At 34.7% G+C, this 19,495-nt stretch overlaps 1 protein-coding gene across 1 annotated transcript in view; it reads right to left on the bottom strand.

Moving 5' to 3' along the window:
- ERBB4 (erb-b2 receptor tyrosine kinase 4) overlaps positions 1 to 19,495 on the bottom strand; it is a 1,062,086-nt gene that overhangs the window by 249,240 nt on the left and 793,351 nt on the right. The window contains 3 exon segments of the mRNA XM_033113116.1: positions 2,876 to 3,030; positions 8,935 to 9,028; positions 13,881 to 14,013. Of these exon segments, the coding sequence (XP_032969007.1) occupies positions 2,876 to 3,030; positions 8,935 to 9,028; positions 13,881 to 14,013 (382 nt within the window).

Here is a 19,495-nt window from a genome sequence, read left to right as displayed (position 1 = left end):
TGTTCAATGAGAAAAATTTTCTAAAATAAAAGTCGTTTAGTCAAGACAACATATTTTTTTCCCCTCTAGGACTATTACTGAGACTCTCCTGATAGACGCCAAATGGGTAATTAAAAAAATTTATATATATATGTATATATGTATACGTATGTATACATATATAACTTATTAGAGCCACATATAACTTATTAGAGCCAAATATATTTAATGCACTTTTAGAGTAGTAAAAGTGTTTTTAAGGTATCACACAGATAATTTTATTTTCGGAAAAATCATTAAACTATTGAAAACAAGAACTTTCCTTCTTTAAAACTAAAAAGGGGATTTGAAAGACTATTTCCATGAAATTGCTTCTTGTGTTACCCAGCTGACATAATATTGGCATATAGCAAAAAAGCTGGTTTCCAAATTGGAGCTGGCCTGGTAAGCTCACACTTACTAATAAGTCAGTAATTACATGGGTTTAGGAATAAAAACAGTCACTTGTCCCATCATCCCCACTGCCTCTATGGTCTTTCTAGGGAAAGATTCGGTCCTCCAGGCTCAACTTGAAAAGAAGGGACTGGCTGCACAGAGCATCCCACTGCTTCCGTAAAGGATCTCAAAGCACAGTGCCGTACAGCAGTCAAGTTCAGTGGGGGATTTGGGCAACTTGGAATTCCTAAATCCTGTGGTGAGGCTGGGACCGCAGAACTTTCATGAAGTGAATGAATCTGGATGATATGGAGACTGTTAGACAAAGGACAATAGTAAGCTAAATAAATAAATAAATAAAAACAACAACAAAAGCAAACAAAACAAACAAACAAATGAAAAAACACCTTCAGATCTATGTCAGTCATTACGGAATCCATTTTTCTTGGAAGGTGCCAGGGAGGACAACAGTCAAATTCTGTCTCACCATCATTCTGTAGCAGTGAATGTAAAACATCTTTCTATTTACTTGGAGTTCCCAAATGATCTGGTCAGATTTGTTCCCTGCATACTCCCTTGTGGCCAACAGCCAACTTCAGTAGCTATGCTAAATTGATCTCTTCATTGTCAGTACTACTACTCCCCCCACGTCCTCTCCCGCCCCACACGATATACATGTTTTCTTTTATTATATAATCATGATTTAAATGGGCTGAAGGGAAGACACACCAGCCACACATCCAGACTATGACTCTGATCTCACTTTCATTTCCCTAATGGCTCCATTGTAATTAGATTTGCAAAAACAGCAAAAGGCCTCATTTTGAATGGCAACAGCTGTTGACATCAACATTATATTGAATAATTTACTGGTTTAATTTTAGCTGCAAAACAATAAAACCCTCTTGTGGATGATTATTTTAGCAGGCAACGTTTTCTCTTTCTGCTGCTGAGTCTTCTGCTCCAGTGGTATCAGTTTCTTCTTAACCTGCGCGTGCTAAAAAACTCGCAAGGGGAGAAGTTGATTCCTTCTAGTTTCATTGAAGCACAGTGTCTATGTGACTCTTTCAGTGGCCTCAGCCTATGTGCTTATGTGCAAAGCCAGAAGTTGGCGTTAGCTCTTCCAAGCTGAACTGGAATTTGAATGGCAGAATATGACTTTACCAATTGAGGACGTACCACTTCACATCCTGTGGCTTTTTGAGTGACTTAAGCTGATCTCTTGACCTGCAAGAAATTGTAGCAGCAACTGCAAACTGATGTGGTTTGCTTAACTTCTTCAACATCCTCTAACACCTAGCCCTTAATCTGGCAGAAAATCTCTTTATGGAATCTCATACTTTCCTGCCAGATATAAAGTACCCAAGATGATTCTCAAAAACAAATGTGTGTACTTGTATGTGTGTGTGTGTGTGTGTGTGTGCGCGCGCATAGGCTCATAGTCAGTCACAATGGAGAAGAGGTTTTATGAACAGAAGGAGGATAGAGTATGCGAACTGTTCTCAATTCTAACTTTATTGACCTTGGAGGAAAGAAAAAGGAACGACCTCACTAATATCGATTTTTCTCTTTTTAAGAAATAGTTACTGGCATTTGTTAGATGAGTGACATTATTTCCTTTATAGCTCAGTGTTTTTCATCCTTCTGTAATATGTCTGTTATTCAGCTGTTATCAAAGATAATAAATCTAACTTTTATTCATTTTACAAGGCATCCTTTTGAAAAAAATGGAAAACTGTGTGCGCATCTTTGAATTGGCCTACATCAAAGATAATAAATCTAACTTTTATTCATTTTACAAGGCATCATTTTGAAAAAATGGAAAAATGTGTGCCCATCTTTGAATTGGCCTATGTTGAACAAAGAAATTCTCAATTACACGTTAACCTGCAATAAAATTACTTTCACAAAAAGCACTCAGAATTTTATTAAAACACACATCACTGGACTCCCTTCTGTTTTCTGCCACCTCTACTTCTGCTTATGTTTTGTTGAAGGAGTAATCCAAGGCAGTATTTACTGAAGAGAAATAACCTTACTTGAAGCTGGTGGTAACAACAAAGAAACAGAAACAGAAAACCTCTGTTAAAGATTTGTGAAGCACACATCTCAAAAGTGTGATTACTGTCTTGTTTTCTCTGATAACTTCAATCTGCAGTACATTTGGAGGAATTTTTTACATTCCATACAAAGTATACCTGACACCAGCTCCATGAAGGCATCAGGATAATAGTTATAGTTAAATGTTAAACGGAAATATTTCCAAGGATATAAATTTGATTCCTTACGCCATTCTCTTAGAAAGGGTTTCTCTTAAAATCAACGTATTAAGTATAAAGATGAATAGAATTTTGCATGATAACATTACAGATTTTGTAGACTGTGTCTGGGATAAAAATACATCCATATCCCTTTTGATTAGCAATAAATACGCGACTGAGTCCTTGCCCGGAAAGCTTACCCTTGTGTACAGTTCGAATGGCATGGGTGGCACTCCCGATCCTGATCAGCGTACTTGAAAATGAAACTGTTCGCCCCCTGTAAGCCATCTGGACATTTTTCCACACAATTTGGGCCATCCTTAAAATGGGAGCACTTTGTGCAGTTGTCAGGTCCCTGAAGTATGAAAAACAAAAGAGAGAAAGAAAAACGGGTGCCATTTCTTCTGAAACATATTTCAGTGGTTTAGTTACTGACTTCAGTGGATGGACACTATTGCTCCAGGGAACTAGAGAACATTTTCAGTCATACAAACTGGGATGGAGCTACTGTAGCTTTCTGATCAGCAACATTTTTCAAGGACTCTTCCAGAAGGACATTAGTATCTTTTCTGTCATTTACTCCTGGTGGTATGAAAGTGCAATATTTGGTGCCAACTCATTTTCCCTAGGGACCTTTCATCACAATTACTGGAAATGTGAGAGATCTCTCAGTAAACAGTTAATGAGGAGAAGGGTATGATAGCAACTTGGTAACACTGAATTTCATATAAAAGTGAGATATTAACTCTCCTTTGGTTGTACAATGACTATTTGAACAACACATTTGGAAAGTTAATATGGTTGAATTATCGGGAATTAAGCAGTTTAGGCAAATAAAGGTTAATTTCTAGGTTCCTCTCAAATCAGCTTGTGATAATGCTAAAAACCATATCATGCCTATTTTTTAGGAATTTTATTAAATCTTAAAACAATATTGAGAGCCACATAAAGACACATTCCAATGAGCAAATATTCAAAACTCCATAATAATAAAGCAAACATATACAAAAGAAAATTTAATGGAAAACATATATAAGAATGAAGATAATACAAATATGAGCATGATAAATTTAAATAGAACTAGCTCATTTCATATGTTTATGTTTGTAAATGTACAATAATGTTCCAACGTGTAGAATGTTAATGAGCAATAATATGTATTAAATATATTAAAATATATAAATGTCTTAACAAAAGTAAAAATTTAAAACTGGATTGAACATCTAAAAATTTTACAAAAATGAAAACTAATTTGAAATTGGTGCAGAGGATAGTAAACACGCAAGAAATAAGTAGGATATCCACAGATGATTTTGAGAACATTGATTAAAAATGCTATTTTCTTAAAAGATGCCCATATTTTCACGTATTCACTCTTTTGAGTAATTATATTACCTACTTGAAGTTTACTTTTAGTTCTCCTTTTTGAGTACCATATTGTCTTAACATCCCTCTTCCCTTTGGCCACCTTCCTGGAACTTCTTTCCTGGACCCTTTTCACCCCCAAATCTGTCGATGTCCACATGAGTGAATTATTATAACAGTTCACATTTAACACAATTTAGATAAATGATATATGGTGAGTATAGAGGGAGATGGTTTATTTTATTAGGTTTATAATTATGAACAATATAAACCTGGGAGCCAAGAGCAAGCAAACTTTATACAGAATTATGTATTATGCAAGGAACGTGGTAATCAGTCCATTCATGGGATTGCATAGAATCTCTCCATAATGTTAATCCGAAAGCAGATAGAAATTGCAAGTTGGTAACATAAGGCATCAGGAAATCAAGAGATTAACATTTTAAAATTTAAATATAGATGTTGCTAATGAAGAATAGTGGCATAAAGAAGTAAAGGTAATCAGGAAGAGGTTTCTGGGAATCTTGAGACTGTTGAGGCTCAATCAAGCACCTGTCTATTTCACTATTTTGATGTGAGACAGAGCTTAAAAAAAAAACAAAAAAATCTATCCTATGAAACCTAATCCCTATACAAACTGAAGAGTTAGCTATTGGCAACTTCTTATTTCCTAGCAGAAGAGAATACTTTACATGCTTCCAATTTTAACACCTGCTCATGGGTGCTTAGGCACGTAATGCCTTCTATTTTACAAAATCACTTACTGAGCAAGTATGCTCAGTGGCATGACTTACTGTACAAAACGAGAGACATGCTGCTGTCTTCTTGCAAAACACAAGAATAAAACATACTACGAGTAAATTAGGCAGCTATAGTTGCACTTAGAAATTATTTTTCCTATAAAATTATTGTAATGTAAAATAATGCCCAGGTAAAACCAGAAGACATAAACATGATGAAATTAAAATTAAATTCTTATTTAATCTTCAATACACTTTAATAAGGTCAATTATTTTTTGTGTTTCCTTGTTTTTTAAGCATCTCTTTAACTGTTTGTATTATCATGATACAAAACTTAACATCCAAAGCTGACATGACTAAAAAAAATGCCCTGGCAAATCTCAAAAGAAATGAAATGTGCTGTTTCTCCGTTTTATTTCAATAATAAAGAGATTTAAAGAAACAGGTGTGTGTGTATGTGTATTACTTATTCTTTTATTATTATATTCCCAAAGTTTTTAAGAACCTAGTTGCAGTGAATGAAGTGATAAATTCAATAATAGAAAACAGAGGTAAAGGTAATACTCTTCCTTATCACTGATTTTAAGCTGCTCCTGGACTCAATAATTTAGACAGAAAACTAAAAGCTAGGCTATATCCTGATAGAAACATTACATTTTTTTTCCTCAGTGACAACTGATAATTTTCCCTGGTAGCTACAGTAAAAGACAAAGCTACTATTCACCAGTATCCAATTCTCTTCCACTTCCAGCCAGGCGGAATGGTGAAAGTCTCCCCTCACCAGAGGTGAGGCATATCTTGCTTTGAACAATGAAAGTAAATGGAAGTGATTTAAGAGACTGCCAGTGCTAAACTCTCCGGCCTTCTCTTTCCCTGCTGCCCTGAATATGTGGAGGTGTCATAAACGCAAAGTATCCAGGAATGCTAGACCATCGCAGGGAACAGGACTGTCTAGAACCTTTTCCACAATTACAGTGCATTTTGCACGAAAAAAATTTACACATTTTCCCTATAAGCTAATGCAAATGGGTGCGATTTGTTATGGCATCACAACCTTTGTTAACCTTGCTTTAACATCTACTTTAGCTTTTATGAAAATACATTTTTTAAAAAGTTCCTTTCCCCGTCTCTTCTCATGCCTGTCTCTCGGGCTTATATTTTGATCTCTTTCAACTTTGTCTTATTTCTCTAATTTCCTTTCTTCTCATATCCCCTTCCGCCCCGCCCCCATCCTTCTCAATAGGACTGTATAGGAGCAGTGAAAGTGAGGCAGAAAAATTTGTAATAATAAAATAAATAAAATAAAATAAAATAGAAGAGCAAGTGCAGACAGACAAGGATATAAAAGCAAAGGTTTGCTTTATTTCAAACCTATCCCTCTCAAGAGTATCCTGGATTTCTGTCACATTTAAATAGGATAATACCATCCCATTTTACATATAGCTGTCATATCCAGAAAACATTTTATCCTTATTACATTACAGACATTATTGCCTGGAATAAAAAAAGTGATGAAAAGTGTGTGAAGTTTAGATTCAAAACTTCTATAGTTGAGTGTCTGGTCCACATTTTACTGCTTGTTGACCTTTTGGTGTAACTTTCTAATCATTATAGGTTCAGTTTCTTTATATTTTATATGGGGAAACTGACAGTATGCATCAGATGTAACAGTGGTTGGCAAATATAAATAAATAAATTTATTATTATTATTATTATTATTATTTTGTTACTATTATTGACAGATCAGGAAAATATGATTTATACAGACTAAATCATAAGATCGGGTGTGGGAATACAACTAGCTTTAAGACTTCTTACTCTATCACAGTATTAGTTTTATGGAGAAGTTTCTAGAACCCATTGGACTCCTAAGTGCTATATGCCTGTTGCATGGCACACAAAACCTCCTCTGTCTTTCTAGTTGTGCTAATCAAAATGTGGACCCAGAAAAGGGGAAAAAAATCTAATAGAAATTTTAATGGCTAAAAAACAAACAACCTCCTAGTGAGAGCAAAGTTTAAGCTACTGTGTGAGCTCATTCCTACCAGTTTTTCAGATACCATAATATAAGAGACATTATGTTCTTACCTGCTTAGCATTTCAAGGCTTCCTGATCAAGTGATCATGCAGGTTTCCTTGATTCTGTCTCTAATCTTTCACAGATGCCTGATTTAGCTCTACTAAGCTTTCTCTACTTTTGCCTTCTCTAATCTCTAGACATATTAAATCACAATTTTAAGCCTGGGTATTGCTTTCTCTATTTTTTAGACATATTAATTCTCAATTTTATCCCTGGGTATTGATTTTAAATATATGGTCCAACAATACTGTCATTAGAGAATCAGGATGATTTCATTAAAAACCAATTTTTGACTCTTTCTTAGTTATGAAATAATTTTGATAATTGAAAGGATATTAACTTGAGGAGTTGTTTTTTTTAAATGTGTGTTTTATAAGTGGTCTCAACTCTTTTGAGTAACAGAAGAATGAACAAATCAATTGCAAAGCACATAAATTAAAAGAAACTAATAAAATAGTTATTCACTAGTATAATTTTATACCATAGGAGACATTTCTGTGATGAATAGAAAGCACGGACTGCTCTTGCAGTGTTCCATGTTCAGAGAAGATGGCCAAAATTTTGAACACTCTAATTGTACATTTTCCAAGTCTCAGTCTCTCTGAAAGAGACTTTATTATTCTGTGACTATGGGCAAGAAGGTACCTAAATATGTGAGTTTTTAAAGAAGTCGTATTGATAGCTCAATTTGTTTTAATAACCCATTATGGAATTTTATTTCCCTGTGTTTCATGATACTCTTTACAGAATCCACATTTCTCATGCTGCAGATTAATTGCATTTTCCACTACTCTCCTTACTGGAGAGAGCAAATGGCTGCATATAGCCTTTGCATACTTACTTGGAGATTATTACATATTAAATTGTCTCTTAGACTTTGGTTCTTCAGGCCAAGTCACACCACTTTTTTTTTTTCTCAGAGGTCTGGCTTGCCAAGCTTAATCATCCTTGTGGTAGTTCTCTGAACTGTCCAAGTTTTCCACATCCTTCTTTAGATGAAGTTCCAGTACGGCTCATTGGGGCCTAGTGGAAGTTTGGAGGACTCAGTGATATATGCATTTTTTTCTAAGCTAATTAAGTGCTGTACTCGTATAAGCATTCTGGTAGAAAAATGAATGCTATTTAATTTTAAAATGAATTCTTAAGGAGCGATGTTGAGCTCTTGGCTACGCCCAAATGTCGATCCCAAAATTATCTACTGAGAGGTGACTCAATACACAAACTGGAAATTTGTCTAAAGAAGGATGGATATGACACTTTGGAGTGACAAACTCATACTGACCTCATTATTAAGAAAAAATTTGAATGGTGGGAACCAAAAGTGATGTCTGAAAACTAACTATCATTTTCTCTGGAAGGCTACCTTTGAACTACACAAATGTCAACTTATTCATGAAGACTTTCCCATATCCTCTCCTTCGATTCTCATAGCTCAGTTTTTCTCTCTGCCATAGTGTTTATGATACTGCTTTAGGTTTGTGTTTGTGTTTGTCTTCCCCCTTCTTTCAACTGCCTTTTGCAATGCCATAATAGTTAAATAATTAAACACAGATTTAATGTATTATAGTTTACCTCAAAAAGAACCTTCACATTCACATTTACATATCTTTGCATATTTATGCAATCCAGATTCTTCTTGAAAACATAGCTCAAACATCACTTCTCAATGGCCTTCCTTGATGCCCCACTTTCGATCCCAAAGACAGATTCAGTTTCTCCCTCAACTGTGTTCCTATAACAATTTATACATATTTAGATTTTACCAATTATTTGGCTTCAATGGAATTACTTGTCTATCTCTCTTTTCTTTTTAACACTGTGCAATCATCGGGGACAATTCCATATCTTCTTTTTAAAATACATTATTTGGAACATAAATATTCAATAAATTCAATTTTTAAATAGTGTATCTACATTACTAATCTTCAGCCTCTGAGGGTAGAATATCAGACATGCTTTCTATAGAATGCTACAGATACCTATCGCATGGATGGATAAACAATAAATCAATGACATAACATTCAGACATGAAACTAAATAGGCCAACACAACCTCAGATGTCTTCAGGCTTACCGGTCCATGGCATGTGAGGATGCCATCTTCCATCTTCTCACACTGGGGGTCACACTCCACACAGATGGAGCCATTCGCAAACTCCCGAAATTCACTGTGAAAACATCAGCTGCATGAGGTGGTATAAGCAAACAAGCTGTCAACTTAACAAATGAAGTAACATCTGCTAAAAGTCCTATTGGCAGAGTAAATTCTAGAGTTTGTTTCTCTATGTGCCAGGAGTATCAGAATCATTTCCCTGTGCATTAAGGAATAAGTTCTCCATTAGGAGGAAAGATAAACTGCAGCCAGATGGCTCTCCTTGTTCTCTGTTGGGTTCAATGATAGACTCATTCAGTAAACCTCTCTCTTGTGAGAGAGATTGTAGCTGCCTCAAAAAAAAAAAAAAAAAAAAAAAAAAAAGTATCACTCTTTTGATGACACAGCAGAACCAAATTTAACTTTTTAAGTAGGGCTGTCCCTGATGGTCTCTATACAAAAGTTTACTCTTGACAGAAGCTTTATTTTTTTAAACTCTGAAAGAATTTTTCTTGTTGCTAAGTCACATGAATGCTCCCCACCCTTGTCCTTCAAATCCCAAGACTCTTCATTTTATTTTTGGTGAAACTTCAAAAACTGCTTTGATTTATTTTCTTCTTTTAAACTATCTACCTTGGAGAATTAGTGAAAATACGTTTTTACAGTAGATTTTATTTTCTTAGATGATTGATCTAATATCACATCTTTTTCAATTTAAATTCCTGTTACAGTAATCCTATTTTGTATAAAATAATAGTTTAATGGTAACATTCTAAAACTTTCTAATTAAAATCTGGGATGATAGTCATCACTTTCCACAACTTTACACTTTGTGGCTATGTGTATATTAAATGTTATCAATTTATAAGTTTTCTAATCAATATCTACTCTAAAATGTTCATTTCAATAACTGGGTATCAGTCATGCACAATATGTTTAAACTACTCCATTCTCACTAATGTATGAGAGAATGAGGTGCTAGGTAAAGATAATTTATAATTTCAGTTATGAGTCATTAAAAAATCTTGACTAAATGTTTATAGCTACTTTAGTATTTTGTGTCCTTGTATTACGAGATACCATTGCAAACTAACAGCACTGCAAATGTGGCAATTATGGATTAATTAGGTATCAATTCAAGTTTTTTCCTCCTCAACTTGCCTTTTCTTTTCTTTTTCTTTTTCTTTTTTTTTTCTTTTCATAGTGAACTATCTCATTTGGTTACTGTTAAGCCTTGGTATATGATAGAAATCCAAAGGATGGGCTCTATTTTCAGTTAGTTAAAGACTACATCTAATTCAAGGCAAAATAATTAACTTTAGTTTCTCAAAATGAATAGAATAAATCAATGGTTTAGTTAGGTATGGATGCAAATATTTAGTTACATGGTTTTTACAATTTTAAAGTGGGGTGTTGGTTTGCTATGGATTAAACTATTTATAAATATTAAGTTTAAAATCTCAGTTAGATAAAAACAGATTTTCTTTTGCATGTTTCATTAAAATGAGTGATATAAACTACTCAAAAGAAGAAATCTTCAGAACATAAAGGGAAAAATGACCTAGCATTGGGGTTAGGGGAGTACTAAATTATAAAGAGAATCAGAAGCATTATAAAGAGAATCATTTAATACAATGGAATTAAATGACAATTAGAGCAAAGCCTGTGATTTTCAGCAAATAACTAGTTCTGAAAACAGTATTCTGGGATGACTAACGGGTTATGGTACTAAATGAAGGTTGAAATTTTTATGATACTAAAACATATGTCATGCTTTTCTTTCTCTTCTCTAAAACCTTCTTTCCCCGACACGTAGTTAAGGTAAAGTGAACATGAGATTTTTTTTTTTTAAAAAAGAAAAATCAGAGACAAGCTAGTTGTCTTTTTTCTGTGGACTAGACTTCCATTTATAGGGCTCTGGCTCTCTTTTTTTCTGTTCTCAGAACATATTCTCCTTGTAGTTCCTATTCTGCTCTTTATTGTCACTGCCTCCATCATTGCTCTTCTTCTTTCCTGCCCCCTAGTGATTCTACTGTGATTTTTGCCACAAATCCCCTTTCACTTGCATCTGACCTAACAAATCACAGTCTATGAGCTTTGCTTGCAGAGCTTTTAATTGTCTGTTTTTTTCTGTTATTCATTTCTCACAGATTTGTCCTGTGTGTGCTACCTTAGCTAATGCTGTGATCAAAAGCAAATGATTTAAAGTCAAGTCCTTCCCAAATTTAAATCCCAGAAACAATACTAATATTTCTAGGCCTTAAATCCCTTATCTTCTCTAAGCTTCAGCTTTCTAAGTATCCTCTCTAAAAGGAGAAAATAGTGTTTCAATGAGAGATTGTGATTATTAAATCTAAAAAATGCCTACATGGAGCTTAGGCTGTCACTCTTTATGACATTTCTGTGTTGTTCTTAAACTTTCAGAAGTGTTTAATCACAGTATCACATACGGGGGAAAAAAAAGATTCCATTGCAATCAGCCTTCCCTTTCATTTTGATTGTGTATGCATTGTAGTTGAGTTGACAAAATATAATGACTCAAATGACCTGAATTTGAGTGTTAACAGCCAGAAATTGATGGATTTTCTTTGACACCTTAAAAAATCCTCTATTTAGGATTTCTTTTTCTATGATAATCAAGCTCTTTTATATGTTTATCAATAGGGGCCCTGATTTGGGTATCTATCATACTGTATTTGTATTTTTTTTTTTTTGGCAGTTTCTAAGGTGGACTGTTCTACCTACCCATTTAATCAGCTCAGATTAATAGACACATAAAGCAAATACTAACTTTTAATGGTAGGAACTCTAACGAGAATTTATTTTCTATTTTCTCCCTTGATAATCACAACTATTTTATGAAGTTGACACCATTTCTATTCCTATTTTCATATAAGAAAACCGAGTTTACAATGATTAGGTTGGACATTTCAACTAGGGAGAGATGAAATTAGAATTTGAATTAATTCTTCCTCCATGGTTGTCTTAACCACCAGGCAATGGTGGAAGAAATAGCTAATAACACAAGTTTGGAGGTGGGGAAATCTATCATTGGGCAGGGAAGAATTATATCAAACTCTTATAAGATACTTTCATTTATAATTTTTTCAAAGTAACCCTGTGAGCATGATTTCCTAGGGACTCATTACTATTGCAAAGCTCATCAAAGACTTTACATTTCTTTAATACATTTGATTTAATGACATGGAAAATGTTAAGCTTTCCAAAACAGTCTGGTAATCAGTGTTATTTATTTAGGAAACTGGTATTTTTCCTTTGGTTAGTTTTTACTGTTTTGCAGCATTGAGACAGAGGATGGTATATTCATCTACACATTTATCAACTTCGTATTTCTGATAAGTTTAAAACTGAAATATTAAAGAAAAACAATGGCATCTGGAAAGGAAGAAAAAGGATGAATATGATACCCTGAGTTCTAGTGTTGTCTGAGTTCTACAATGTTAAGACTTGTAAGTACTGAGTACTATGGCAAGAACTCAATTCCACCAGTTCTCACTGATTGTATGATGATGTTGTAAGATAACATGATTTCTAGACTCCATTACTCATTAGAACTGCACATGTACATTCAATAAACTTTTAATGGAATTCACTTACTGGAATTAAAGTCTATTAGTTTCATTGCAGAGGCGTCAATTTCGACACACAAACAAGTGTATTTTGATCTGACTTTTTGTATTTTTTGTAGTTTGTATTAGCTTATGTACAGAAAATATCCTTCCATAATAATAAATAAGCATGAATACATTTTGATGAGACAAACAGCACATAATTTGCCATCCATTATCAAACTTATACACCGATTGTACCTTACAAAATTACAAGCTGAAATTTTCCTGAGAAACTATTAAATTCTTACTTAAAATTGTTTTTATATTCAATATTCTAATTTTAATCTTTCCTCCCCTAAATTTCATGGACAGAATTTCTGTTGGTCATCTTTCAAAGAAGAGACATACCAATATCATTATGATCCAGAAATTTTCAATCTTCTGTTATAAAATGAAAATATACAATGTTATCTGGGACCATAAAAACAGTTCTTAAAATGGGACTACTCATGAGGTAGAAGAAGAAACAAAGAAATTCAAAACTACACTTTTATAAAACTGTTCAAAACCATTTTTGTGAGCAATATAAAAAAACTGATTCAGGGACAGTACTGAAAAATGTATTATCACACTAATGAAGGACAACTGTGATGCATGAAATGGCATGTTATGATAAAGTGATTTTATGAGTATATGAAATTCCATGCAACAATGTACATACTAAGTTTTATTGTTGGCAATGTGATTATTATAGCTTAGAAATAATTTAACACACTTGATTTAAAAATATTACTTAGGTTATCTTTTGAAAGTGGCAGAACATTTAGAAAAACCTATTCAAGTAGAAAAAATGAAGGTAGCTTTTCCATAGCTGTTTTCAGGGATTGAAATGTATGCCATTCCTAATACACAATAAAATAAGCATGCAACCTAAATGGGGGGAAAAAAAGGTATGCAGTAACTGCAGATGAAAATTAAAAGGAAAATATGACAGAAAAGATTATAAGGATATATAAAAGGAAAGATTGCTTATGACAATCTCCTTCATAAGGAAAATAAGAACGTATTTTTCAATTTTCCTTAAGATAAATTGGTATAATTTCTTACGAATTATCTATTTTGATGCATATTTTAAATGTGCAGAATAGTCAATATATATCTGGACTTATTATTTAACATGATATTATTTTTTCCTAAGTCTTCTGTATGTGGTCTCCTTTATGCAACAAGAGCTGTCCTTAAAAATCTGGCCAGTATGCACATATTGAAATCTTACAATCTTCTTATCATTTTTAAATCTGAACCAACCAGTACTTCAAAAGTCATGAGGTAAAGGCTACATGTAAGATGCCTTACCCATCATAGAGGTTACAGGACTCTATGCAGATCCTTCCCCTGCTGAAGCGACGGCACGACAGGCACTGGTCTGGCCCAGGTCCCCAACAGCCATCGCTTGAACACAGATGGTTGCATACCATTCCTGCAGCAGCTGAAAAATACACCCAGATCAAGGGACAATAAACAGAAGCCTAGGTCAACACTTACAATTGCAATACCAATCTTCCTAAGTGAGTCTATTTCTGTAGGAGCTGGAAAGAGATCGCTGGCAGACAACTTTGGCTGCCTATCCAGTCACCAAATGATCTACTCTAACCCCAACTTCTTCCATATTAGTCACCATGTTTGTATAGCAACATTGCATTTTTACCGTGTTTCCCCGAAAATAAGACCTAGCCAGACAATCAGCTCTAATGCGTCTTTTGGAGCAAAAATTAATATAAGACTCACTCTTATTTTAGTATACTATAAGAGCGGGTCTTATATAATATTATAATGTAACATAATATAATTAATATAATATATAGAAATAAACCTTCCAATTAAGGTAAGGAATAAAACACACCTTTCTCAAGCCAACCCTTTGCTCCACTAATACATCAACATTTTGGCTTCAATTCCATATGAGAGCTTCACGAAGAATTAGAACAAATGATACTTGTTATAAAACAAATAAAAACATTAAGAAAGAAAGAAGAATATATGAAATGTAATAAAGGGAGAAAGAAATAGAAATAAAACATAAGTTTTTACAGGCTTCTACTGTAGTATAAGTGTAACTTCGTATTTGTAAAGTGAGCACATATAAGGAAAAAAAATGAAAGGATATTAAACAAAGTTTAGTGACTAATTATCTAATTATGATGAGGTATGTAGATCAAAGTACTAAAAACAGCCTTTAGTCTAGCTCTTTATTTTTTGTTGATGGGAGAAGGGCCAAAGAATTTGGGGGCTACATTTTACAACTGTCACTTCAGTTTCACATCTCTGTTCTCCTTTATGTTGAAAAAAAACATGCATTCAGTATATTACTATTTCTATTGAATAACATAATTTTAGTGAAGGGATACCAGATATTGAGTGATAAGGGCCTATAAAGACTTCAGATATTATTATGGGTATCTGAAAAGTGATTTGAGGCATGTGAAACAATCGTTAGCAGTTTTCATGATGTGTTAAGAATTTCCAAGAGGAACATCGAAAGTCTGTGTATCTTCCCATTAGCTTCCAACTTTACTTATTATGGGATGCAGTATGTTATGGCAAGAGCATTTGTGAGGTGGGTTGAGATGGCACTGAATATGTGGTTGTAGTACAAGCAAGGGAGTATATCTGTGAAAGTTATCCTCTCTAACATATGCTTGAGAAAGTGACTTGCCAGTTACTGTGATGACTAGTTTTAAAACGGCAAAACAAAATCTCCCAGTTCAAGTATCGTTTCTACTACATCTTGGAGCCTTAGGGAGGCCCTCATATTAAACTGTAAATTTTTACTCAAGGCAGACTTAGACCTATCAACAAATCTTTCTACATCATTGCTGCTTAATTGAATAATCTTTTCTGACATAGTTTAAGAGAGGAACTGTGTGTGTGTGTGTGTGTGTGTGTGTGTGTGTGTGTGTGTTGGGCAGTTTTATCGAGGCATACATGACATATATAATACATCGCTCATACATAAAATATACAACTTGGTATTTTTTTCCCCTTCTTCCGCCTCCCCGCCCCCCACTCCGGTTCAAGCCATTGTTTCTCAGTCTAGTTGTGTACGACAAGTTGATATTTTGACATATGCATGCAATCATGAACCACATACACACTCCAGGGAATTACTTCCAAAAGATTCCTTTTGACCTTATGTAATCCCTTCCTCCTGCAGCATTCCCCTCAGATAACCATTGGTCTGCTTTAATACATTAGTTTGCATTTCCAAGAATTTTATATAAATATAAACACACAGTATGCACTCTTTGCTATATGATTCATTTCTGCATAATTATTTTGAGATTCATCCATGTTGCTGTGTGTATCAATATTCACTTATTTTTATTATTGAGTATATTCCATTGTATGAATATGTTTTGAACCATTCAGCTATTGCTAGATATTTAAACTATTTCCCACTTGGGACTATTACAGTTAAGCTACTATGAACGTTCATGTACAAGTCTTTGCATGGACATACATTTTCATCTCCCTTGGGTAAAAACCTGGAGTGGCATGACTAGATAATATATTGGGTACAGGGTTAACTTTTAAGGACACTGTTGAATGTTTTTCAAAATAGCTGTACCATTTCACATTCCCGCCAGCAATGAGCTCAACTCACGAGCTGAAGTTCCCCACATCTTTGCCAATACTTGTTATGGTCAGTCTTTTTAATTTTAGCCTTCCTAATGGGTACGTAGTGATATATAATAACGTTGTGGTTTTGATTTGCATTTTCCAAATGATTTAAAATGTTGAGAATCTTTTAATATGCTTATTTGCCACCCACATATCTTTTGGTGAAGTATCACCAAATCTTATGCCTATTTTTATTGGATTGACTGTTTTCTTACTATGAAGCACTGAGAGTTCTTCATATATACTGCAAGTGTTTTCTCCCAGTCTTAGCCTTGTCTTTGTCTGCTTTTAACACTGTTGTTTTTAAAAGAAGTTTTTAATTTGGATGAAGTACAATTTATCAATTGGTTTTATTTATCAAAATAAATAAATGTGTTCCTTGGATTCCAAGGTGCCAAACTTGTCCTCCATCTTCTCTTTGTTCTTTTATGAATTGTGCTTTGGGTAGCATATCTAAGAAATCTTTGTCTAACCCTAAGTAACAAACTTTTTCTCTGACGTTTTCTTTTAGAAGTTTTATGGGTTTTGGTGTTACATTTAGGTGTATGATCCATTCTGAGTTAGTTTGTGTGTATGGTATTGTCTTAGTCAGGGTTCTCCAGAGAAACAAAATCCGATTTTCAAATACTGAATTAGCATTGTATCCCTGGAAAAACCCCATTTGGTTATACTTTGTAATTAATTTTATATCTTGATGAATGCTGTTTGCTCCAATTTGTTAAGAATTTTTGCTTCTATATTCTTGAAAGATACAACGGTGTACACTTTTAATTTTTTCAGGGGTGGGGTGGGGTATCTTTGTGCACATATGGGTTCAAATCTTCAAACGTATCATGCAATGTAAGAACGATCATTCATTTTACAGATGGGCATAGGCTCAGAGAGGCTAAGCTGCCCAATGGCACAAGTGTCAGAGTAGGCATTTCAACCCAATACTGCCTGGTCTCTACCACCCAGTGGGGATGAAAGTCCCAGCTTTCTACCCTGCCTTCCCTGACACCATCTGGTGGGGAGATGGGGCACCTCATTACAGACTGGTGAAGGTGGTAGTCTGTACTCCTCACTCTTTTGCTTGTATGGGGAAGTCATGGCCACAGTTTTTGTTTGTTCATTTGTTTGTTTTTCTTTCTGTGGTGTTTGGCTGGAGTAGAGCAATTATTGTCTAAAAGGCTTTTGGCTTGCTACCCTGTCCCTTTCCAGGTCCTCTGGATACAGAAAAGAGGCTTTTGTTGGAGCTTTTTTGCTCTGCAACTATTGGTGTTTGAATTGCCAGTTTCTAAACCTCCAAATCTGGGATATATGTGACAAAAAAAAAAAAAAACAGAGGGAAGTCACATTTCTATGTTTCTTGGATTTCAAGGTGCCAAACCTGTCTTCTTTGTTCTCTCCATCTTTCAAAATTTTCTGCTACTTTTCTATAGACTTTCCAGCGATTTTAGTTGTACTTAGCAAAAGAAACAGAGAAACGCATGTCTACTTCATCTTTCCAGAAGCAGAAATCCCAGTGTACATCTTTGAGTTACTGCCATCTCTTTTCAAGTTATACTTTACCATTTCATGTATATTCTAAGAAACTTAAAATAGGATACTTCCATTTCTCCATTCCTAACCTTTGACCTATTGTCCTTCATTTTACTTTTCCATATGCTATTCATCTCATACTCATAATTTTAGTTTAAACATTAGCTTACCTTTTGAATAGAATCAAATAATAAGAACAGTCTATATATTTACCCAAGTAGTCCTCTTTATTCCTTAGATTTATACTGCATCTGATATTGTTTCCTCCTGACTAAAATTATTCCATTAGTATTTCTTGTAGTACAGTTTTCTCTCTGTGCTGCTCTCTCCTCTCTGGCACTGTGCCCACAAACTTGAGCTGCCTTAGCCTCCCTAGCATCTCAGCTCTGCCTTCTCAACTCAAGGGATCTTTGCGATTGTACTGGGTCCCTCCTGACTGTGCCATGACTGACATTTTTCTCAAGGTCATTAGCAATCACAAGGCTCACCTCATTTATTTCCTCACTCTGCTTCATTCTGATATTCACTCTCTTGCAAACTGTCATTTCTTTTGGTTGTCTTTCTTTTGGTTGTTTCATGAGGGAGGGTATATTTGATCCCTATTATTCCAGGTTGGCCAGAAGTGCACATCCAATAATTACTTTTAGAAATCCAAAGTGAGATTACTTGCTGTTTCTTACTTGTAGACAAAAGTTTCATATAGGATTTCTCTAGAATGCCCCACAACAGCTTGTATAGAGCATATAAAATATATACGTTTGCTTGAGATTTGCAAAACAAGTTGTTTACTAGTAGATACAGGACTATGACTGCACATGTGTGAGACTGATAAGAATAAAGGGAAAGTAAACACATATATGTTTACAGCATATGCATGAAAGTAAACATGTTTATGTGTGAAATTGAGCATAACAAAATTGAGTGGTAAACACATTCACCAAACAACTTCTGGTTATCACCTAAGAAGTAAACAACTCCTAAGAAGTAAAGAAGTCCAAGAAAAAGAGGATAAAAGCAGAACTCCAGAGCAATGTGATTAGTAGTCCAACTGGGCGCTCTGGCTAGGACCCTCTGTGAGGTTCTGAGCGACACACCGGAACGTTCATCTGGACGATCCGACAGAGTCCTCTGCAAGGTGCAAATCGCGATATTCCAGGATTCTCCAAAGTTCTTCCTTACAAGACCAGCTCGCCTCAGACCCGTCATGGGCCCAGTCATCTCTCCTGGAGCAGGGACCTTCTCCACCTCCATTGACTCTGGGACTTGGTTCACCATTAAATTCTATCCTATTCTGTATAACCTTCTGTGCTTACCAGAGCAATGGCTTCTAGAGAGACAGTGGTTCCCAAATAAAGCTGTGTTACTCACTCTATCTGAACCTGTGTGTCAGGACTTTGTTCCCCACTTGTGTCACAAATATCACGCAGGGACGTAGGGCCCTGCCAGGGTTTAATGTCCCCTTGACTTTCAAGAACAAACTGAAATATGGCGATTGCCCTTACAGGTGCTCGCAACACAGCTTTACTGTGTTCAGCACACATACACTTTACTGAAAATTATAGTTTCTTCTATTCTAACTTATTTGCTTTATAATTATTATTCTAAACAGATAAATGCATTTTTAAAGATAATCTGAAAGAACACAAACCAAATCGAGTGTTTTCCCGTGTACAGAGGATTACCCCTCTTCTCAAATATGTTATTAATTATTTTAGGAAACTCATAAAGTTTGTCGATGTTAATTGTGGCACTCTCCATGTTTATGAAGT

The sequence above is a fragment of the Rhinolophus ferrumequinum genome, chromosome 8 (genome assembly GCF_004115265.2).
Source record: "Rhinolophus ferrumequinum isolate MPI-CBG mRhiFer1 chromosome 8, mRhiFer1_v1.p, whole genome shotgun sequence".
NCBI lineage: Eukaryota > Metazoa > Chordata > Mammalia > Chiroptera > Rhinolophidae > Rhinolophus > Rhinolophus ferrumequinum.
Note: the sequence above shows the minus strand (reverse complement) of the source record. Positions and strands in the feature narration are given on the sequence as shown.